The sequence below is a fragment of the Monocercomonoides exilis genome (genome assembly GCF_001643675.1).
Source record: "Monocercomonoides exilis strain PA203 chromosome Unknown scaffold8-1962414, whole genome shotgun sequence".
In the NCBI taxonomy this organism is placed as follows: domain Eukaryota; phylum Preaxostyla; order Oxymonadida; family Polymastigidae; genus Monocercomonoides; species Monocercomonoides exilis.
The window spans coordinates 445,471-469,448 of NW_027150553.1; the positions used below are offsets into that span (position 1 = coordinate 445,471).

Genomic DNA, 23,978 nt, shown 5'->3' on the forward strand with positions numbered 1-23,978 from the left:
ACTCCAAATCACAGAAATGCTCATTTCATTTTCAAAATGCCAAAGTGGATTTCCAATCACAAAGGAAAATGAAAATAAGAAAATAAGAAAAAAAAAAAATAACTATATAATAATAATTGAGTTTATCTTTGATTATAAACAGAATCAAATAAAAATTATTTTAATTATTATGTAAAAAATTAAAACAAAACAAAACCAAACTTCACAAAATAAAATAAAATTAAATTAAAATAGGAAAAAAAATAATTTTCTAAAAATCAAAACATTGTAATTAATTGCTCCAATTGCCCTGGAAAAATAAAAAAATAATCGAAAGCAAACCGAAAGGAGATCAATATAAGATATCTTTGAAGCATGTCCAACCATCTGCCAATAGAGCAAAAGCAGCTTCAGAGAAAGAGAGAAAGAAAAGTCATGAATTAAGAAATGTTGCTAAACAGCCTTTATTTACACACATGCAAATTTGTCGGTTTGTTTGTTTAATGCTTCAGAAATGATATCTTCAATGCAAATGATTCATTCACTCGTGCGGAATTTTCAGTCTTCATCCATTTCTGGTGCATCTAATTCAACGCTCATCATCTCGCTTCCATCTCCAGCTGCAATGAATTGTTTCATTCGTGATGGCAATGGATCTCGCTTCAACCAATAAATCTGCATTATTCCCTTCACTATTCGATCCTTATCGCCAAGCGCATTTTCTTTCCACTTTTCTTTTGATGCTTCTTTAATATTTCTTTGATCGAGTTCATTATCTCTGTCATAAGTTCAACATCAATTTCCTCATAAGCTGCACCCTTTTCATCTTCGATTTCACCACCACTTTCACCAGCTTCATCAGCGGAAATTGATTCATCACACTTCATCCATTCCGGTACCTCGCTTTTAACAAATAATCTCCAATAATCTGCCATTGTCCACCCGTGCTTATCTTTAAATTCATTTTTATGTCTCATCCATTCTGGCGGTTCTGTCTTCACATTCTCTATCCATAGCATTGCCATTGTTCGTCCAAACTTATCGGAAAGCTCATTGTTGTGTCTCATCCACTTCGGTGGATCTGTATTCACACAATTAATCCAAATCATTGCTATTGTCTCTCCATCGCTATCGTGAAGTGTAATGTCATGAGCCATCCATTCGGGTGGTTCTGTCTTGACATGACAAATCCATATCATAGCCATTGTTTGGCCATCCTTATCCGCTTGCGTAATACCATGTCTCATCCACTCCGGCGGTTCTGTTTGAACAAGTTGAATCCACAGCATAGCCATCGTTGCACCATAATTGCTGCCAAGTGATATATCAGGCCTCATCCATTCTGGTGGTTCTGTCTTCACAAATTCAATCCATAGCATCGCCATTGTCCTTCCGCCATTATCAGCAAGTGTATTATCATGCCTCATCCACTCAGGAGGTTCTGTTTTTTCTCCTCAATCCACTTCATTGACAATGTCCTCCCTTCCTTCTTGCCTTGCGCGTTATCCATTATCATCCATTTTGGCGGCTCTGTTTTGATGATTGCAATCCAGTGCATGGCTATTGTTCGTCCTTCTTTATCAGCAAGTTCATTATCGTGCCTCATCCACTCAGGAGGTTCAGTTTTGACATATTGAATCCAATTCATTGCCATTGTTTCTCCTTTGTTATTTTTATGTGATGTTTCATGCCTTATTGATAAAGGCGGTTCTGAATGGACTTCTTGAATCCATAGCATCGCTACTGTATTTCCACCATTATCGCCAATTGTTGTATCATGCATCATCCAATTAGGTGGTTCTTTTTGATACACCTAACCCAGTGCATGGCCATTGTTTGTCCATTCTTATCAGAAAATGAACTTCCATGTCTCATCCACTCAGGTGGTTCTGTTTTGATATTTGAAATCCATAACATTACCATAGTTAATCCGTTATTATTCCCAAGAATAATACCATGTCTCATCCATTCTGGCGGTTCTGTCTTCACATTCTCTATCCATAGCATTGCCATTGTTCGTCCAAACTTATCGGAAAGCTCATTGTTGTGTCTCATCCACTTCGGTGGATCTGTATTCACACAATTAATCCAAATCATTGCTATTGTCTCTCCATCGCTATCGTGAAGTGTAATGTCATGAGCCATCCATTCGGGTGGTTCTGTCTTGACATGACAAATCCATATCATAGCCATTGTTTGGCCATCCTTATCCGCTTGCGTAATACCATGTCTCATCCACTCCGGCGGTTCTGTTTGAACAAGTTGAATCCACAGCATAGCCATCGTTGCACCATAATTGCTGCCAAGTGATATATCAGGCCTCATCCATTCTGGTGGTTCTGTCTTCACAAATTCAATCCATAGCATCGCCATTGTCCTTCCGCCATTATCAGCAAGTGTATTATCATGCCTCATCCACTCAGGAGGTTCTGTTTTTTTCTCCTCAATCCACTTCATTGACAATGTCCTCCCTTCCTTCTTGCCTTGCGCGTTATCCATTATCATCCATTTTGGCGGCTCTGTTTTGATGATTGCAATCCAGTGCATGGCTATTGTTCGTCCTTCTTTATCAGCAAGTTCATTATCGTGCCTCATCCACTCAGGAGGTTCAGTTTTGACATATTGAATCCAATTCATTGCCATTGTTTCTCCTTTGTTATTTTTATGTGATGTTTCATGCCTTATTGATAAAGGCGGTTCTGAATGGACTTCTTGAATCCATAGCATCGCTACTGTATTTCCACCATTATCGCCAATTGTTGTATCATGCATCATCCAATTAGGTGGTTCTTTTTGATACACCTAACCCAGTGCATGGCCATTGTTTGTCCATTCTTATCAGAAAATGAACTTCCATGTCTCATCCACTCAGGTGGTTCTGTTTTGATATTTGAAATCCATAACATTACCATAGTTAATCCGTTATTATTCCCAAGAATAATACCATGTCTCATCCATTCTGGCGGTTCTGTCTTCACATTCTCTATCCATAGCATTGCCATTGTTCGTCCAAACTTATCGGAAAGCTCATTGTTGTGTCTCATCCACTTCGGTGGATCTGTATTCACACAATTAATCCAAATCATTGCTATTGTCTCTCCATCGCTATCGTGAAGTGTAATGTCATGAGCCATCCATTCGGGTGGTTCTGTCTTGACATGACAAATCCATATCATAGCCATTGTTTGGCCATCCTTATCCGCTTGCGTAATACCATGTCTCATCCACTCCGGCGGTTCTGTTTGAACAAGTTGAATCCACAGCATAGCCATCGTTGCACCATAATTGCTGCCAAGTGATATATCAGGCCTCATCCATTCTGGTGGTTCTGTCTTCACAAATTCAATCCATAGCATCGCCATTGTCCTTCCGCCATTATCAGCAAGTGTATTATCATGCCTCATCCACTCAGGAGGTTCTGTTTTTTCTCCTCAATCCACTTCATTGACAATGTCCTCCCTTCCTTCTTGCCTTGCGCGTTATCCATTATCATCCATTTTGGCGGCTCTGTTTTGATGATTGCAATCCAGTGCATGGCTATTGTTCGTCCTTCTTTATCAGCAAGTTCATTATCGTGCCTCATCCACTCAGGAGGTTCAGTTTTGACATATTGAATCCAATTCATTGCCATTGTTTCTCCTTTGTTATTTTTATGTGATGTTTCATGCCTTATTGATAAAGGCGGTTCTGAATGGACTTCTTGAATCCATAGCATCGCTACTGTATTTCCACCATTATCGCCAATTGTTGTATCATGCATCATCCAATTAGGTGGTTCTTTTTTGATACACCTAACCCAGTGCATGGCCATTGTTTGTCCATTCTTATCAGAAAATGAACTTCCATGTCTCATCCACTCAGGTGGTTCTGTTTTGATATTTGAAATCCATAACATTACCATAGTTAATCCGTTATTATTCCCAAGAATAATACCATGTCTCATCCATTCTGGCGGTTCTGTCTTCACATTCTCTATCCATAGCATTGCCATTGTTCGTCCAAACTTATCGGAAAGCTCATTGTTGTGTCTCATCCACTTCGGTGGATCTGTATTCACACAATTAATCCAAATCATTGCTATTGTCTCTCCATCGCTATCGTGAAGTGTAATGTCATGAGCCATCCATTCGGGTGGTTCTGTCTTGACATGACAAATCCATATCATAGCCATTGTTTGGCCATCCTTATCCGCTTGCGTAATACCATGTCTCATCCACTCCGGCGGTTCTGTTTGAACAAGTTGAATCCACAGCATAGCCATCGTTGCACCATAATTGCTGCCAAGTGATATATCAGGCCTCATCCATTCTGGTGGTTCTGTCTTCACAAATTCAATCCATAGCATCGCCATTGTCCTTCCGCCATTATCAGCAAGTGTATTATCATGCCTCATCCACTCAGGAGGTTCTGTTTTTTTCTCCTCAATCCACTTCATTGACAATGTCCTCCCTTCCTTCTTGCCTTGCGCGTTATCCATTATCATCCATTTTGGCGGCTCTGTTTTGATGATTGCAATCCAGTGCATGGCTATTGTTCGTCCTTCTTTATCAGCAAGTTCATTATCGTGCCTCATCCACTCAGGAGGTTCAGTTTTGACATATTGAATCCAATTCATTGCCATTGTTTCTCCTTTGTTATTTTTATGTGATGTTTCATGCCTTATTGATAAAGGCGGTTCTGAATGGACTTCTTGAATCCATAGCATCGCTACTGTATTTCCACCATTATCGCCAATTGTTGTATCATGCATCATCCAATTAGGTGGTTCTTTTTTGATACACCTAACCCAGTGCATGGCCATTGTTTGTCCATTCTTATCAGAAAATGAACTTCCATGTCTCATCCACTCAGGTGGTTCTGTTTTGATATTTGAAATCCATAACATTACCATAGTTAATCCGTTATTATTCCCAAGAATAATACCATGTCTCATCCATTCTGGCGGTTCTGTCTTCACATTCTCTATCCATAGCATTGCCATTGTTCGTCCAAACTTATCGGAAAGCTCATTGTTGTGTCTCATCCACTTCGGTGGATCTGTATTCACACAATTAATCCAAATCATTGCTATTGTCTCTCCATCGCTATCGTGAAGTGTAATGTCATGAGCCATCCATTCGGGTGGTTCTGTCTTGACATGACAAATCCATATCATAGCCATTGTTTGGCCATCCTTATCCGCTTGCGTAATACCATGTCTCATCCACTCCGGCGGTTCTGTTTGAACAAGTTGAATCCACAGCATAGCCATCGTTGCACCATAATTGCTGCCAAGTGATATATCAGGCCTCATCCATTCTGGTGGTTCTGTCTTCACAAATTCAATCCATAGCATCGCCATTGTCCTTCCGCCATTATCAGCAAGTGTATTATCATGCCTCATCCACTCAGGAGGTTCTGTTTTTTCTCCTCAATCCACTTCATTGACAATGTCCTCCCTTCCTTCTTGCCTTGCGCGTTATCCATTATCATCCATTTTGGCGGCTCTGTTTTGATGATTGCAATCCAGTGCATGGCTATTGTTCGTCCTTCTTTATCAGCAAGTTCATTATCGTGCCTCATCCACTCAGGAGGTTCAGTTTTGACATATTGAATCCAATTCATTGCCATTGTTTCTCCTTTGTTATTTTTATGTGATGTTTCATGCCTTATTGATAAAGGCGGTTCTGAATGGACTTCTTGAATCCATAGCATCGCTACTGTATTTCCACCATTATCGCCAATTGTTGTATCATGCATCATCCAATTAGGTGGTTCTTTTTTGATACACCTAACCCAGTGCATGGCCATTGTTTGTCCATTCTTATCAGAAAATGAACTTCCATGTCTCATCCACTCAGGTGGTTCTGTTTTGATATTTGAAATCCATAACATTACCATAGTTAATCCGTTATTATTCCCAAGAATAATACCATGTCTCATCCACTCTTGCGGTTCTGTTTGAACAAGTTGAATCCACAGCATTACCATTGTTGCACCTTTATTGTCTTTTAGTGTTATGCTGTGCCTCATCCATTCTGGTGGTTCTGTCTTGACCTCCTTTATCCAATGCATCGCCATTGTCCTTCCATCCCTGTCAGCAAGCGCAATTCTATGTCTCATCCATTCTGGTGGCTCTGTTTTGACTTCTTGAATCCAATTCATCGCTATTGTCCTTCCACTCTTATCAGAAAGTTCCGCTTCATGTCTCATCCATTCAGGTGGCTCTTTTCTGATGTGAATGATCCACGTCATGGCCATTGTCCATCCGTCCATGTCTGCAAGCACCTTGTCATGCCTCATCCATCCCGGTGGATTTGTCTTCACATTTTTGATCCACAGCATCGCCATTGTTCGTCCAAACTTATCTGCAAGCGTGTTGTCGTGTCTCATCCATCCCGGTGGTTCTGTCTTGTTCTCAATGATCCACCTCATTCCCGCTGTTTGCCCATTTTCATCTTTCAGAGTTTCATCAAATTTCATCCATTTCGGTAATTCAGTTTTAACAAAAAATTTCCAAAAATCTGCCATTGTCAATCCATTCTTGTCTTCAAGTGAACTGCGATGTCTCATCCATTCCGGTGGATCGGTTTGAACAATTTGAATCCATATCATGGCCATTGTTGCTCCATTATTGTTGCAAAGTGTAATGTCATGTCTCATCCATTTCGGTGGATCGGTTTGAACAAACTGAATCCATAGCATGGCCATGGTTGACCCAAATTTGTTGCTAAGTGTAATATTATGTCTCATCCATTCTGGAGGTTCTGTCTTTTTCTCAATAATCCATCGCATTGCTTCTGTTCTACCATCCTCGTCCCTTTTCAATGGATCACTTTTCAATTTTTGCATATCTGTTGTATATCTTATTTTACCGCTCAACGCTTCAGTTTTGCTGCTCGTCCTGCAATATAAGCAGCAAAAATGTCAATCGTTAAAAACTGTTATTTGAAATAACTATTATATATATGATCATGTTTGAGTATTTTTTTAAATACTGTTTATCTCTTTAAATAAATAAGAAAATGAGCATAAAGTGATTGCATGATTTTTGGCAGTGCTGCATTTTGTTATTCAAACATTTTTTTCAAAACAGAAAAAAATATTATATTATTTATTCATATTTTTATTTTTTTTTGATGATAGTTTAACAAATTATAAGTGAATGAAAATGAAAAGCCAAGTAGTGAAAAATATCAAACCTGTGAATTAATGATGAGTCTTGTATTTTCTGCTCTTTTGCTTTTGCACCAAAACCCTCAGAAACACTCTTGGAATTGAGTTCAGTCATTTCTTTTCACCAATTCATTTCTTTTTTATTTTTTCTTACACATAAAAAATTTCTTCAGGGATGTATTCATTTGTATCAGCCACAGAAACAGTTGAGTGAGTGAGTGAGTGTGTGGCAGAAGAGAAGGGAAAGATGAATGCCATTCACTCTGATGGAGAACATGCACATTCTGAAAAGAGGCTGAAATGTTGCCTTTGGAAAAGAAATGGCTGTATGAAAAAACAAAAGCGAAAGAGAGAAAGAGAGAAAAAGAAAAAAATGGATGTTTGAATGGAAAATGTGAATGTTCAGAGCAAATAAACAGGAAAAGAATTTGACACTCAGCATCATTCAGAATGAGAAGTGGAAGTTGAAAAATTAATTGTGAAAATGAGAGGACAATTAAAAAGTCGGAAAGAAAGACAAAGACAAAAACAAAGAGAAATACAAACAAATGAAATAGAATATGAATAAATGATATCAAGAAAGATGAAGAAAAGAAAGAAATAAAAAACAACTACAAATGAAGAGAAAGAATAATATGAAAAAATGGTGATTGTGATGAGAAGGATGAAGAAGAGGAAGAAGAGGAAGAAGAGGAAGAAGAGGAAGAAGAGGAAGAGGAAGAGGAAGAGGAAGAGGAAGAGGAAGAGGAAGAGGAAGATGAAGAAGAAGAAGAAGAAGAGAAATATGTGTTATATTGCCCGAAGGCAGAGGAAGGCTGTAATGTTTGAGAGGATGAATGAGATGGGGATGCAGAAAGCAGTGAAGAAGAACATGAAACAGATTAAGATTATAATGAAGATGATGAAGATTATGAGGAGGATAAAGAAGAAGAAAAAGAAAAAGAAAGAAGAAGAAAAGAAATGCATTGAAGATAATCTTGCTTGTTTTGATGTTGAAGATTGTGATAAATCAGACGAGGAAGAAAAAAGAAAGAAGAAGATGAAGATTTCGGAGAAATTAGATCCATCGGAGAAATACAATCACCATTTCCGTTTCTGCTTTTCCCTTTCCTCTTTCACAGTCCAATCATCAATCATCCATCAAATTTTCTCCTTCTCCCTCCTTTTCTCTGAAGTTTTCCCTCTCTCTGAATATTCTTCTTCTTCTTCTTTTCCTTCTTCATATTTATATTGCTCTTCTGTTATTTTTCTGCTCATTTCTTTCTCATCTCCTTTTGATCCATTTTCTTTTTCATTTCTCAACTCTCCCAAAAAATTAACATTGCTCATCAAACAGCAAACATATGAGCATGGATGAGTCAAATGAAGATAATCATCCGAATGGAGACATGAAACAGACTGTGATTGAAGATGATGTTGATGGAGGAGAATATGACGATATCAATAATGGTGATGAAAATGTTGATGAAAATGAAGGCGAAAAAGATGAAGAGGAAAATGAAAAAGAGGTAAAAGAGGCAGTGTGTCTGAAGAGTGTGGAGGCAGAGAAGGCATCTGAATACACAAGAGCAATCAGAACATTCACAAGTGCTCCCAAAAAAGGGATATTTAACAGCATCGGTGTGAGATAAACGCTCTCAAACTGTGTGTGCAATCAGACAGAAACAACTGCGATGCAGATGGCTGGCTGGCAGATGAACAATTGCAATCGCAATTACAACTACTCGAATTCAGATTGACATATGAAGAGGAATATGAAGAAGAAGAAGAAGAAGATGATGATGATGATGATGATAGAGGAATCTGTTTGCATTCTTCCTGTTGCATCGTGACAGAAGCACTGCTGATTGGATGCTCAAAATGAGGCTGACTCCCAACATTCAATGCATTTGAAGCAGATGATGGTGAAGATGGTGAAGAAGAAAAAGAAGGAGAAGAAGAAGCGGATGAATGGAGGGAATCTGAATTTGAAGCAGATTGTGGTTGAGATGGAGAAAGATGATGCTGATGCTCATTCATCACATTCCTTCTTTTCATACAATTTCGAATGCCATTGCTCCAGCCAGAAGACGATTATTTGCCGCTCCTCTCTTTCCTTCCCCTCCTTCTTCCCTCTGTTCTCCCAATGGCTGCAGAAGAGGCAGCGTTTCTTCCCCACAAAATGACCCAGGCAACTTTTCAAGCCATTCAAATGTGCCACATTATTCATCCCTTGTAATTTTCTTCTTTTGCTTCTGATGAATACGATTCTTTGGATTTTGAGGATATGTGAACACTTTGTTATATGTGTCTTTCCCCAGGCCCTTATTATTTGTTTCTTCTTCTTTTTCTTCTTCTTCTTCTTCTTCCTCATTATCATCATCATCGTCTTTGCCTTTGTTGCTGTCAACTTTCATTTCATCTGGAATTTCCTCCCAATTTTTGGTTGATGGGAGAGAATTGAATAAGAATGTGCTGAAAAATTGTCAAGTGAAGAGGCAACTCGCTCTTGCACTTCCGTAATTATTAAAATGTCTCCTATTGCTCGTCTTTTCTGCGCATCCTGAAGCATTCAAAGAAGGCCATCATGGATATCACATCGAAGGAGTGATTAGCAAAATGAAGATGAAGTTGCAGAAGCAGAAGCCGAAAATGAAGAAAAATCAGAGAGAGGTCGCTCAGCTGGAGACATTCACTCGAAAATCACTCACATGGAAGGAAAATACACGTTGCAACGGAGAAATCTTTCGAATGTCATCTCGGTTGTTATTCATCCCCAAACAAGAATTGTTCAGATGTAATTTTCTTTTCGTCTGTGTCTCCTTCATTCACTGAAAATGGAGGGAAAGGCATCCTCCTTTTCTTATTGAATGCTTTCCTATGGGCTTTTCTTGGCTCATCATAACGTCTCTTCCATTTCCAAAAAATTTCTGCTGATATTCTATGTAAGAATAAACATTTCTTTTATCTTTTTGAATAGAAATGAAAGGCGATGCTTGGTGCTGAGTCTGAGGGTTGCTGGTTGAAATGAAAAAAAATATCATAATTTTTGTTGTGTGTTGTAGAAGAAGAAGTATATGAAAAAAAAAAAAAAAAAAAAAAAAAAAAAAAAAAAAAAAAAAAAAAAAAAAAAAAAAAAAAAAAAATAATGAATGAAGAAAGAAGATTAATTTAAAACAAATAGTTATCCTCATTTTTGTTAAAAATCTTTCTCGAAAATTTTGAGAATTCAGTAAATCTTCACATTTTCGTGTCTCCATCTTATTGACCATTTAAATACACAATCTTATGATGTTAAAGTACAATTATTATGCGAAATATTATCAGTTAATTTGAAATCAATATCAGCAGCATTGACAATTCCGTGAAACTTCTATTCCTATTTGTAGTATTTTAAAATGAAAACAACATTCCAAACCAAACCTTTCATGTATTATCTTTGGTTATTTCCATAAATATAGCGCTTGTTCCAAAGAAATAAATTTTTATTATGGGTATTCAAAAAATTATTTTGTATTATTTACTGTGATATGAATAAATATTAAGTTATTAACAAAATATTGTTTATTTCAAAATTGAATAAATTTAGCTTAAAATGACGCAATAGATTACACAAAAGTATTTAGCTTTTTGAATGATGCAAGTTATTTTCACTTGGCAAATAGTTCTCTGAAAGATTGTCTTTTAACCTATGGTTAATTTTTTTTTATCAAAAAATAATTAACTTTTTAATAAACACAGTTCATTTGAGGTAGCGAATTTTGAACAAAAAAACTTATAATTTTCAATTATTATCAATCTTCAGTTTGCAACTAAAAAAAATAAAAGAATAAAAATATTACTTTTTAAATTATAAAATAGGTGATTATGATTTGAATATGCTCAAATGCCATTTCCAAAAAAAAAAAAAGAAGAAGAAGAATAGAAAAGAAAAACAAAAAAGAAAAATTCCACAAAAAAAAGTTGATCGACATCTTGACGATCTTTGTTATGATATTGATCAAATTGTTAACGCCCAAAACAAATAATAAGCTTTCAAAGATCTTTCCCATAAATTGAAATAAGGAAAACGCAAGCAACACATAATTATCTGTGATCATAAAGGCAATTTAAATGTGAAATGAAGAAGGTTCTTTAAATCCAAGGAGAGATGACGATGGATACACAAGAGCAGTGAGATGGATCATGAAAAAAGGAACAGAACCACCTAAAGAGATGAGACACGATATTGCAATAAAAGATGGTTGGAGAAAACAAACAATGGCTATGATATGGATTCAACAAGTCAAAACAGACCCACCAGAGTGGATGAGGCATGACAAATGCATTAGCAACAAGAATGGATGGACAATGAAAACATTTTGGAATAACTATGTCAAGACTGATGTTCCAGAATGGATGAAGACTGATCACTCAATATAACAAAGTTGTTCCCAAAATGGAATAAACGTTTTATCGTTTTTTAACATTTGCATGGATGTCAGTATTTGAATTTTGTAACAGTCACAAACTTATTGTTCACATTCTTTTTAATTTGGATAATATTTATTTTTTTGTATTCATTTTAATCTCGATATATATAGACATATGTGTATCAGAGAAATTTTTATTTCTTTTTCTTCATTTTATTTCCTTATTTTCAATTGTTATTTTCAGTTTAAAAGATAATACAATACATTTATTTGAATCAATATCTTCTGAAACATGTCATTTCTATCTTATATTAGATAAAAATAACAAAAAAATAAAAGAGAAACAGAATTAGAGATGAATACATTAAATAGAACAAGTGTTAATATTCACTATTTGTGATGAATTGCAATTTTAGTCAAATATTTGTGTTTTGCAGATATAAAAAGAATGAAAGACTTTCCTATCGCACATGAATCTTTTCATCAAAAGAAACAGTTTCCATTATTAATATTTGAAATTTCTGGAATGGGAGAACGGAGAATAGGCAAGATGTGTATATTCGCTTGACATTTGTGATCTTCAAAAGCAGCATTTTCTGAGAAACAGATAACCTTACAGAAAAAATTGTTACAAATAGAAAATGTGATGTGAGCAAATAAAATTTCCTCAATTACGTTATTATCGCATTTTTCAACAAATGAAATTCTGAAAAATTAATCGCTTCTTCAAGAAGCATACAGATGCTCGTTTTTTTTCCGGGATTTTCAAAAATTGTATTTTTTCTCAAATTATTTTTCAACCTGTAAGAGGTGAATTTTCAGTTTTTGCAATTAAAATTTTTCGATGGACACAATAAGAATAGGAGAATTTTTTTGAATCAAAAATTTTAATTCAGTTCATCAAAGATGAATTCTGTTTATCCCTCAACAACTTTTTTCGAGATCAATTTTGAATTTAAAATATGGAGCAAAATTCTTTCATTTATGAAAAAAACAATGATTTGTTCCAAACTTTTTCTCCAACCTTATCTTTATAAGTCTTTCATTTCTTTATCAAAAAAATTCTGAAAAATTTTAAATTTGAGAAGAATATTTGTTTGAGTGGAATGGTTCAAAATTCAGAAAGCAAAATATTTCGTGCCATTTCACAAATTATAATGTTTCTTTCAGATTTATGAGCATTATAAATTCTAGTTAATTCAATCTTGAAAATTTTTGTCTTTCAGTTAATGTGCAAATAACAAAAAGAAAATCTGGAATTTTGAACCAAACGATTGGAGATATTGAATAACAAGTGAAACTTTTTAAAGACTAAATAATGAGTGCTTATTTTTAAATATCACATGATTATATTCGATATTTGAAGAGCGTTTTTCAGAGAAAGAAGAAATAATGATAAAGAAAGAAAAGATATAACTATTTGTTGAATCGTCCGAAGAATAAATTCACATTATGTTGTTGTAAATTATACTTTAAATGTTGTTAACATATCGGAAATATATTATTCATTATTTCTGATTAGAAAATTATTTTTGAATCAAACAGTAGCAAAATGAGGAACTTGCACGTATGAGTGCATACACGCTTCATGCTGGCAAGTTTTTTTTAATTAAGAAGGAATTTATTACCAAAATGTTCCAGCTTAATTCAAAACGAAAAGTTTTCAGAAAATTTCGTGCAACGCAACATCAACCGTTGGAAGATTGTTTTTTATTCGAGTCTATCAACAGCTTTTTGTTACAATTATTATTACTATTTCTTCTTCTTCCACGATTGCAGATGTAGTTATTCCACTCCATATGGCCATGATGTGTATTTTCGAAATGACTATATACTCTTCTCATCAAACAATCCGTTCCACGAATCGTATTCAACGAACAACAATGATACGAGAGTGTGCTATTGGAATGGAGCATATCAGTATTCAGAAAAGAAGGATTGGCTGAAGGAAGGGATGAAGAATCGGTATGTTGGGGTGAGTGGGGATGATGCGAGCAATCTGTGTGGGATGAGTGTGTCTGCTCCGTGAGAGATTGTGTGGAATGAACAGATCGGAAAAAATCAAAAAGGAACCAATCATAAAGAGTTTTAATGGAATATCTCTGGAGTTAACAGGAAGAACATTGCAGAAGAGTACAGCTATCCAACTCAAATCCCTTTTTATTTACCGCTCCCTTATGCAGCATGCCCTCCTTCCCTGCCATCTTCTCAGCTTCGCTCTGATTGCATGTGCAGCTCATTGGCTGCACAAGACAAGACAGACACTTCTCTTTCAGCTACCAGAGATGGAATATCTGGCTCTGTTCAGATCCCTCAGATTCATCTGTCTTCAAACATATCGTCCTGTTCCTCTTCCTCACCTTCTTCTTCTTCTTCTTCTTCCCATCCTCCTCCTTTTTCTTTTCTCATCATCTTCATCTCCACCAATGCATTCTGTAGCTTCGCTGAATGTGCATTTGAACTGTTTTCCTCTTCCCCAGAGGCGCATTCTGCTCTGCTTCAGCACTTCGTATGGCTTCCGTGTTACTTCTGTTCCGAATGCTGTGAATTTGAGTGGAACGTGGAAGGCACAGTCAGACACACCGCATTCATCCTCTAATTTTGCAGCGCTGTCAAAGAAACAAAGAGAGAGGAGCACGAGTTCAAATGAAAGAGGTAAAAAGGCGGAATTCAGAAGCAAATTGATCTCAGAGTAGAGGAAAGGAAGGAATCAGGAAGAGCGAAAGGCGAATACAAAGACGAAGTAGAAAGAAGTATTTTGCACATCGTAAATTGACGCTTTCGATAATAAACTTGCAAAGGCAGCAACAGAAAGGAGGAGAAGGGACAGGGGAAGAGGAAAAGGGGGTGATGATCAAGATGAACATCAGCAAAAATTTTGCTTATTCTGCAGCGCACTCTCATATGCTCAGCTGCACACTCAAAACGACACAGCCTCATCGATAATTGTCATCCATTCTTTTTCTCCCCCGCCACACATACGATAATCTACCACTTCTGTTTTTGTTGTCACTTCGCCGAAGCCCCTTACTCCATCGTCAACCTCCACAGACTCCGTTTCAGTCACGTGGAAATATCTCGACATATCTTGCCCAAGCTCTGCCTCTTTATCGAACATTTCTTCTTCTAATTCTTCTTCTTCTCCCTCTTCGCATTTGTCTGCTTCATCTCCGCTTTTTTCCTCACACTTTCTGCAAGTTCAGAGAATCGATCATCAAATACATTTATGCATTTCAATTCCACATAGCTTCCAAATTGATCCAAAAAATGCTTCATTTTCTTCCCTTCTTCTCAGCATATCAATAACTGGATGATTAATTTATCCTTCATGATTCTCGTGATGAAATTCCCTCAGGACGGATTCATTTCATTAAATTCTTCATCTTCACCTTCATCAGTTTACAACAAAAATGATATTATTTTCATTTCATACTCCTCCCCTCGAATTCAGCGCCAGGCCATATCTTTCATTTCTAATCAAAAAGAAAAAACGTGTATTCATTCAACTTCAAAATGCCAGTCGAAATTAAACGACTATTGATATGATTTCGAATAAAGAAAAGCTGATCAGTCGGAGCGAAATCAGAAAAAGGAAATCGAATCTTTATTATTCTTTTTGAAGATGATAGAAGTTCAGATAAAAAAGAATGAGAAGGGTCATCCTTTTATTGGCACTTTTTTTAAATAAAATTTTATCTGACACAAAAATGATAATTTTAAAAACATTTTTGGAATAAGGTGAAGCTCGGTTATGATCATTTCGGTTGTAATCAAGACTGCTAATAATCACATTTTTTCGTGCATCAATAAAATTTGCATTTTTCCTTGTGTAATTCCATCGGTTATAATCACACTGAAATCGTGAATAATCACAATTTTGAAATATTTTTCGTATTTTTCTGTCTATTTTGAAATTTTTGAAAAAATGAAAGTTGTTTTTTTCTGCTTTATAATGAACAAAAATTTTCATTTTAACATTTCAAATTGCAAAATTGATACAAATGATTGGATTTTAATAAATATTGAAAAAAAATATTTTTCATCTTCTAATAAAAATTCAGAAAAACTTTTCAACGAAAAAGATGGTTCGGTTACAATCAAGTTCGGTTCTTATCACAAAAAATCGTGCAAAATGGATTGTGATTATGACCGAGCTTGACTGTAAATACAAATGTGATAAATTCTTGTATTAAAATTTTGTGAGAAATCCAATTTCTCAAGGGGGGAAATAGGAGGTGGTTCAATTCCTTCCATTGAGCTTTCATGAGAAATTGGACTGCACAAAGGTTTGAAAATATTTCTATATCATTCAAAAATTTAAATATTAATTAAAAATTCTTTAATGAGAATTAATAAATAAATAAATATATTAATGATCATTACCCATAATATTCATATGAAATTACTTGTGAAAAAGAAAGCTGAAGCGGCGCAGAAGCGGCTGAAGGAAGCAATGTCTACATTACATAATTGAAAATATGGGACAAGATTAGAAAGAATCGCTCATATTGCAAAGGGCAATGTTGTCAGGCTGGTCGACGGTATTAAATAGGGTGAAATCAGCAAAAAGTCATTGGAACACGCAGTAAAGGAATAAAAAAAGGCAGGCAGATTGCAAAAGTCGTACACCCACCAATTATTAGAGGCGAAAAAGAAAAACAATTCTTGGAAGAAGTCACAATAGAATCTCGATCTGGGACAAGCCTCACGTTACGAAAAGTGTACAATCTGGTTTGTAATTGATATTTGAATTGTTTATTAATTTGTATTAAGATGGAAAATAAAATAATCGATAGTGAAGAAGAAGGAGAAAATAAAGAAAAAAAGAAAAAGATATTCACTCTGAAGACTGTTTACGCATTCATAAAGCGCCATCTAGAATTGAAGTCCTCGCTGCCAAAGCAAGTTGATATCAACAGACTTGCAGCATCTCTACAGAAAGTCCTTTAGTCGTGGTACACCTAATTACAAGCATCACACGATGCAAACATATATCCAGAGTAATTAATATTCAATATCGATGAATCTTCGCTTCGCATTCCAACTTCTTCACGATGTGTTGTTGTTCATCTTGCAGATGAGCAAGCTGGATTCAAAAAGACTGCAGAACTGATGCTGAATGCTCCTTTCGTTGCTGGAATCGCTGCTGATGGCTTCTCGCTTCCGTCTGTTACGTTGTGGCCTAGCGCAAATCTTCCGAAAGAACTGACAACACTGTTAACGCCCTCGCTTGACATTTGGCCAAACTCAAACAGTTGGACGGACAAAACAGCATTCAAAAAATATGCCTTAACAGTCCTGCTGCCAGCTGTCATTGACAGAAGAAAACGAATTTTTAAAGAATCTCATTGTTGCCTTCTTCTCCATGACTCACACTCATCACGGGTTGATCCAACAAAATGGAGACAGTTTTAAGATGCAGAAATAAACGTGGTCACTTTCGTTTCACATACAACACACACATCTCAGCCACTGGACAGATGTGTATTTGCAGTGTTGAAGTCGGAGCTTTCAAACAATTACGACTCCCCATCATCCACCTCCTTATCCGATAAAAGAACAGCAGTTATAGATGTATTACAACAAGCCCTTCATACCGCATTCACTTTATCAGTCATCAAAAAAAGCCTTCATCAACAGCGGAGTCCTCAGCAATTGATCTGGATAGGTTCTAATGAAACTTCCTCAGTCTGCTCAATACACAGCACCATGGCATTCACATTGTTTCCTCTTCTTCGGAAAAGAAATAATTAAAAAAGCTTCTTGATGAATGAGATGAATATAATAAAAAGCACAAGATGAAAATTGAAGAAATTGAAGAAATAGAAAAGGAAATTGAAGAAAATGTTGAAGATGATAAAAAAACTTTAAAAGAAGAATTGCCTTTGGAGAAAAAAGTCAAAAAAAAATTCAGAAAAATTATGAATGATGACGATGAAACAAGTGATGAATATGACCCCTTTGAACGTGAAAAATGAAAAAGAAAAGTTAAAAGAGTAATTGATTCGAGTTTTGTATTTTTCTGATGTGTATTTAACTTTTTTTCATTTCAAAAAATTTTGGTGCTAATAAAGAAAATAGTGCCAATAAGAAGATGATCCTATTAGAGCAATTCTTTGATGAAATGAATGAGTTCAAAAATAGCGTTTGGCATGTTTCACAACGACACATGTCTTCAACATGTCGCAGAAGATGAAACGATGAGGGAAACTTATTTATTTGATAAGGCATAGGGTAATTATTTTTTCTTGACACTTTTTCTTTATTCTGATTTAAAAAAATGAAGTGAAAAAAATTCAAAAAACAACATAATTAAAAGAAAACAATATCAGAATTTATTTTTCTGATAACTTCTCTTTTTCCTTCAGTGCAGTTATTTGTATTTTCTTTCTTTTCATTGTCAGAATCATCGTTTTTCACATTAAGAAATCTTCTTTTTTTTTCTTTTCATCCACAACAGTCTTCACTTCATCTTTCTCCTTTTCATCCATTTCATTTTTCCTTTCAATATTCATTTTCAAATGATTTTCCCATTTCTCAAAAAGATATTCGTAGGTTATCACTTTTCCATAAAAGTTAAACCTGCTTCTGCGAGATGGAAGAGGGGAAATGGATGATTCGGGCAGTTTCAAAAGAACTGGCCCAGAAGAATAGTGAAGAACACCACTGCAGACAAAAGCTTTCTGAATTACAGAAGGAGATAATGCAGTGTGGATGGCTTGAGGCAGAACATCGGAAATTGCTGCTCATTTGGAGGAAGATGAAGAGGAAAGTGGAGCTTCAAACCTGTTTGTCAATTCAGATTTTAATACAGCAAACACTCCTCTGTCAAGCTGTTGATAGAGGTGTGTGCTGTGTGGCACGAAGGTTAAAACGTCGACTTGTTGTTTTTGGAATTCTCGCCAGATCGATGGATCTGCGCGAGATGCATGCGAGTCAAGAAGGAGAAGAATGTGTTCGTTTTCAAGTGACATGCGCTTTCTTCTTTCGATGATGGAAGGCAGAAGAACGGTGAGAGCATACCTTTTAAAGCACTCGTTATCCATCCAGCCGATTCCATTTGCGCATATCTCAAGCGTTGGAGATAACAGGCATTTCAGCTCATCTGGCAGGTTGACACTTGGCCACAAAATGATAGAAGGAAAGGCATATCCGTCCGCTGCAACTGCTGCCACGAATGAAAAAATAATCATTCTTGGTTGTTCTTTCGTTAAACCTGCTTTTGTGCCTGCAGTATGCACAACAAGCTGTTTTGAGTCTGTGGGAACGCGCTTTGAAGATTCGTCAATGTTTATAATTAAAGCTGGATTGTAATTGTATTTTTCGTGCAGCACGTCGAGTGTTTTGTCCCAGGGTTTTAAAACACTTCTGCACGAAACAGCCAGTCTGTTAATGTCCAGATTCTTCGGCGTTCCAGTCTTCAGCTCCGGATGACGTTTGACAAAGCCGTAAGTTGCAGACATTGAAACTTCTGTAAATGGTTAGTCTTCATCATCGTTGTCGTTTATAACATTTTCTATCTGAAAAACAAATCAAATAACATATAAATAAAAATAAAACATATGGGTGATTTTTTTTTGATATCATAAAAAATTCCGACGTTTGATCAAAAATTATTTTCCTTAAGGGTTGCTTTGAAAAGAAAAACAAAAGTGATGATAATGCAAAAATATTGCTTTGCATATAGTTGTTATTGCTTGTTTTTAGATTTTAATTCATTTCAAATTGTTTTTGTTTCAAATTAGAAAAAAAAATAAAAAACTTTTCCAAAAAAAAAATCGAAACTTAAATGAACAGAACAAAACATAAGTTTTCTGGGTTTAAAAACATGATAACAATAATTACAATAACGTTATAAAATAATCTCATTTCCAAATATTTGTTAAATAATGTTATTGAAAAAGAATAGAATAAGAAAAGTTGAAATCGATTAATATAAAATGAAACCAATCAAATTTTGATGTTTCAACAGAAAATTCAGCAACCTTCATTTCCGGAAGTCTAAGTTCCTTCAATTGCGTTGATTTCCCTTCCTTCAGAAAAATGTGAAATTCATGCATTTTGCTCAAATACCATTTTTTTCATTGAAAAATATCCTTTTTTTCTTCTGAAAATATCATCTCGAATTTCCTTCCCAATCCCTTCACCCTGGGCACTTTCCATATGAATTTGCTGGCTCAACTCGGTGGTCACCATGCACAACGAGATATAAACATTTCTTTCATTTTCATTCTTTTCCACCGCCTGCCCTGAAAACAACACAAAAACATTCAACAGATAAATATTCAAATAAAGAAAAATAAATAAATGTCAAACTGAACTTCGACTGTTTTTCACCAAGCACACTCATTTCCACAACAATCATCATTCAAAAAATAAATCAATCTCTTCATTTCAGCACCATAATGGTCAAATTGCAGCATGGAATGCATCTCCACAAAATACATTGTATATCTCACTGAAGGGTCTTCTCAGCCCGTACACATTGTGATGCCTGTCCAAAGGGGATTTTTCTGTTTTTGGCATGATCATCTCCTTTAATAATATTCTCAACAATACAAAAAAGTATTTGATGTCTATCTCATCAACGCAAGATACAGGAGGGACATGGGGCAGAGAATAGATGGAAGATGATTATTTGTGGGAGAGGGAGAGAGTTGAGTGTATTTTTGAAAGTGAATATTTCAAAAAGGGTTTTTGAATGAAAGAAAATTTGGAGACAAAGAGATGGGGAAAGAGCATATGAAGATTTGGAGAAGATAATGTTGAAAATATGCAGAGAAGTGGATGAAGATGATGAAGGGGACTTATTGTTGATTGGAGAAATGGATTTTGAAAAGAAAGAAAAGAGGGCAAAAGCGGGAAAGAAGAGGACTATTGTGAAGCTTTCAAATGGGAGAGGGGTATTTTTTATGAGAGGAGAAGATTTTTTGGAAGAAATTGCGAAATGAGAAGAAAAGGAAGAGTTTGATACTTTTCAGAGTAAAAGAAGAGATGAATGGAAGAGGAAAAATAGAAAAGAAAAGAAATTATGAGACATCAACATATTCTATTTTTGAAGAGGAAGAAGAGGACATCGCATAAAGAAAGTTAATAGACTACAAAGAAATACAGCAAGATTGATTTCCACAATCTGTTTGTCACAAATTTTGTGATTGAATTTTTTCTAACCAATCTGAAGTTTATCCAACAAGCTAGAAGATTTGGCCTATCAACGACTTCACGCAAAGTATCCTCGCTATCTTCTTCAGAAACACCAGTTGACGGATTGCGCATTTCTCTATCACCACATATATTCACATTTTTCGACTTGAACTTCGTCTTTGCCTCTTCTTCGCCTTCTTCTCCTTTCTCTTTGATATTTCTTCACATTTCGCATTGGATTAAGTCATCGATATTCAAATTTGCGTTAACTGTTCAATCGGCAGCTTGATAAAGCGCACAAAAAATTATATTGTTCGGATTACCCTCTCTCAACAGAATCATCATCATCAATGCCTTCTGTGGGATTGCTGGACGCGCATTTGAACTGCTTTCCTCTTTTGCAGCAGCACATTCCGCTATCCTTAAGCACTTCGTACGGCTTCCACACTCCGACTGTGCTGAATGTGTGAATGGGTTTGAGAAGGGGATATGATCTTTTAAGCACATCGCAATTATTTTCTCGGTTTATTACACTTCCAAGGAGCGAAGAGAGATGATTGCATGTTCAAATTGAAGAGGCAAAAAAAGAGATATACAAATGCAAGTTGAATGCAACTCATAAAAAAGGAAATCAGCTGGAAGAACAAAAGACAAAGATGATGACAAATTAGACCGATGAGTTTTCCGTATCGCAAATTGATACTTTCGATACAAAGCACCTGCAGGAAGCAACAGAAAAAGGGCGAAGGAGAAGAGAAGTGAACAGCAGAGACATTCTGCCCGTGCAACAGCACACTCTTCTGCGAAGCTGCACAACGAAAACAATGTATTCCCCTTGATAATTACATTCCCCTCTTTCTCTCCCTTTTTTCACATCCAATTGTCAACTCCTTCTGTTCTTGTTGACACTCCACCGAAGCCACTCAATTCTTCATCTCCCTTCACTGACTTCTTTTAAGTCGCAAAGAAGACACTCGACATATCTATCTCAAGCACTGCCACCTTATCAAAAATGTCTTCTTTCTCTCCTTCTTTTTCTGTTTCTTCCTTCTCGCTCCCACCTCTTGTGACTATACCGATACCTCGTGCGATTCTCGGAAAGAGCAGATTGGGAAATGCAAATGTATTTGCAAGCAGCAGCGTGTCAGCGATGATGAATGGGTTTAAGCAGCTGAGCATCCTTCTGAACTATGTAGCGTATGTGGCTGGCTAGGGGATTTTATTGAGTGGGGAGAAGGAGGAAAAGGAGAAGAAGTGAAAGAAGATGGATTTGACAAAGACATTAGAAAGGCTCAGAAAGAAAGGGGCTCAAAAGAAAAAATAGAATGAGATAAATGGAAGAATAAGCACGTGTCAATTGAAATCACGCTTTGCTTTGCTTATCAGCCAGAAATCAAAAATCCAAGAAATATCCAGCAGCAACTTATCGAAACGCGATCACTTTCTCACCGATTGCATCCACAAACAAATCATTATCATCATCTGCTTCTTCTTCTTCTCTTCTTCTTCTTCTTCTTCTTCTTCTTCTTCTTTCTCCTCCTCTTCCTCTTCCTCCCCAACCCTGCCATTCATCAAGCACAGCTTAGGGCGTTCGTTCAAAGAAAAGCTGCAGAATGTGATTAATTTATGTGCCAGTGTCATTTGTGGTGCTTTTCTGTCGATTGAAGTTCCACCTTCGCTGCGCAGTGCGTTTTCTATTGAACAGTTAATGATCTGCGGCTTCGACGACATCCGCAGGCTGAGGGGACTCAACACCATGTCCCACGTGGCTAACCAGAATTGTATAGAAAATAAATTTTTCTGCAACATAAAGTATATTTCATTAATTGTTTCATTTATTTTTGTTAATCTGTATTTTGCTTTTCAAATATTTATCTTTATTAAAATTTTTTGTTCGCTCTCAAATGATGATTAGTTATGATGGTGGGCTAATAGCTATGATTTTTCAATTGTCTTGCAAAACAATAAAGGTTATTTGCTGAATGGTGCTGTTGCAAAGCAATTAATCAGATTCATGGGGTTTGCCAGAAACTGATTTTGGAAATTTTTTTCAATATTTTCTATCTTCCTTTTTTTTTTAATTCTTTTTCTTCTTCCTTTTTGCATCCACTTTTTCGATCATTGGTTTCATTATACAAAAATACGCAAATATATTCACATTCAGTTTCCGATGGTATCCTCTTGTCTCTTCTTCTCTTCGTGTGACCAGCAAGTTCATCACCAACTGTGCTGTGTTCCACTCTGTGTTCCTGCGCCAAGGCATTCTCCAGCCCATCCACCGCCTGCTGCACTCGCCGCGCGCTGAATACAGCGACAAGGCCTCTTCTATTCTTCTCTCGCTTACCAGCAAGTCGTTCAAGCTGTTTGCCAGCTCGCTCGACAAGGCGCTGTTTAAAAAGCTAGTCGAGCTGATGCACTCACCACAGGCGATTGTGCGGAACAACGCGTCGAAATCATCAAGGCGCTTGCAGAAGGAAAAGGGCTGGATGAAGAAGGAGATGGTGAGGGAAAATGAGATGGAGGATATGGTGGAAGGCCACGGAGGGGATATGAGGGAAGGATGATGCATGGGGATGCGAAGGAGAAGAGAAACGAGAAGGATATAGAAGCGAACAACGAACCAACAGTTACAAAGGAGGAGCTGCTGCACCGTTTGCTGAGTCAGATCTTTGTGCCGAATCTTGTTGGAGAACTGGCTTCACCAACAACGACTGACATAGCGATAATAATAATTGCTGGTTCTTTGCTTAATCTGTATGCAGCTACTGGGAAAAAGAGGAACAAGAGAAGATATGGAGGAGGGGAGGATGAAGAGGATGAAGAAAAGGAGAGTATCACAAAAGAAATGAAGAAGAAGAAGAAGAAGAATGATGTTCATGTCCGTCTTCTCTTCGCACACAAGGTCATTCTCCCACTTTGTCTCGACTGCATTCTTTCCTGAACTCACCTTTGCTGCAGATTCCATTGATTGCCTCAGTACCAATTCAATTGCCATACCGATCCCACCATTACGTGCTCCACCCACTGCCTGAAGAACGCACGCAGCTTCTCCACTTCAGCAGAAGGCAGCGCAAAACAGCCACAGCGGAATTTTGTCCAATGAGAAGAAAAGAACTGCCATATCTTAGTCACTGAGTGCGCTCCTCTACAACAAGAATAATTTTCTTCTTTCAGAAACGGATTTGAAAGAGGGAATAATCAATTCCTCAACCATTTGCTTCTTCTCCTTCATTCCCTTCCTCTTTTTCTTCTCCCTGGCTGCAACTTATTCTACAATCTTAACTCTTGCTCATATATTGCGCTCATAGA

The 23,978-nt window shown here is 36.5% G+C and overlaps 5 protein-coding genes across 5 annotated transcripts; 2 read left to right on the forward strand and 3 right to left on the reverse strand.

The window, feature by feature from the left end:
- Positions 1-671: 671 nt before the first annotated feature.
- On the reverse strand, positions 672-7,249 carry MONOS_5222 (uncharacterized protein; the record flags this gene model as incomplete). The annotated part of the gene is made up of 4 exons (XM_067875351.1): positions 672-931; positions 4,039-4,836; positions 5,958-6,862; positions 7,161-7,249. The coding sequence occupies 4 exons, from the start codon at positions 7,247-7,249 to the stop codon at positions 672-674; spliced, it is 2,052 nt and encodes a 683-aa protein (XP_067732867.1).
- A 1,234-nt stretch (positions 7,250-8,483) lies between these two features.
- On the forward strand, positions 8,484-8,765 carry MONOS_5223 (uncharacterized protein; the record flags this gene model as incomplete). The annotated part of the gene is made up of 1 exon (XM_067875352.1): positions 8,484-8,765. One exon carries the CDS (start codon positions 8,484-8,486, stop codon positions 8,763-8,765), a length of 282 nt encoding a protein of 93 aa, XP_067732868.1.
- Positions 8,766-13,881: 5,116 nt separating this feature from the next.
- MONOS_5224 (uncharacterized protein) lies at positions 13,882-14,643 on the reverse strand (the record flags this gene model as incomplete). Its single annotated transcript, XM_067875353.1, has 2 exons — positions 13,882-14,134; positions 14,504-14,643. The coding sequence occupies 2 exons, from the start codon at positions 14,641-14,643 to the stop codon at positions 13,882-13,884; spliced, it is 393 nt and encodes a 130-aa protein (XP_067732869.1).
- Positions 14,644-18,271: 3,628 nt separating this feature from the next.
- Positions 18,272-18,988, reverse strand: MONOS_5225 (uncharacterized protein; the record flags this gene model as incomplete). Its single annotated transcript, XM_067875354.1, has 1 exon — positions 18,272-18,988. The coding sequence occupies one exon, from the start codon at positions 18,986-18,988 to the stop codon at positions 18,272-18,274; it is 717 nt and encodes a 238-aa protein (XP_067732870.1).
- Positions 18,989-21,681: 2,693 nt separating this feature from the next.
- MONOS_5226 (uncharacterized protein) lies at positions 21,682-23,233 on the forward strand (the record flags this gene model as incomplete). The annotated part of the gene is made up of 4 exons (XM_067875355.1): positions 21,682-21,866; positions 22,056-22,450; positions 22,640-22,688; positions 22,834-23,233. 4 exons carry the CDS (start codon positions 21,682-21,684, stop codon positions 23,231-23,233), a joined length of 1,029 nt encoding a protein of 342 aa, XP_067732871.1.
- Between the last annotated feature and the right edge of the window lie 745 nt (positions 23,234-23,978).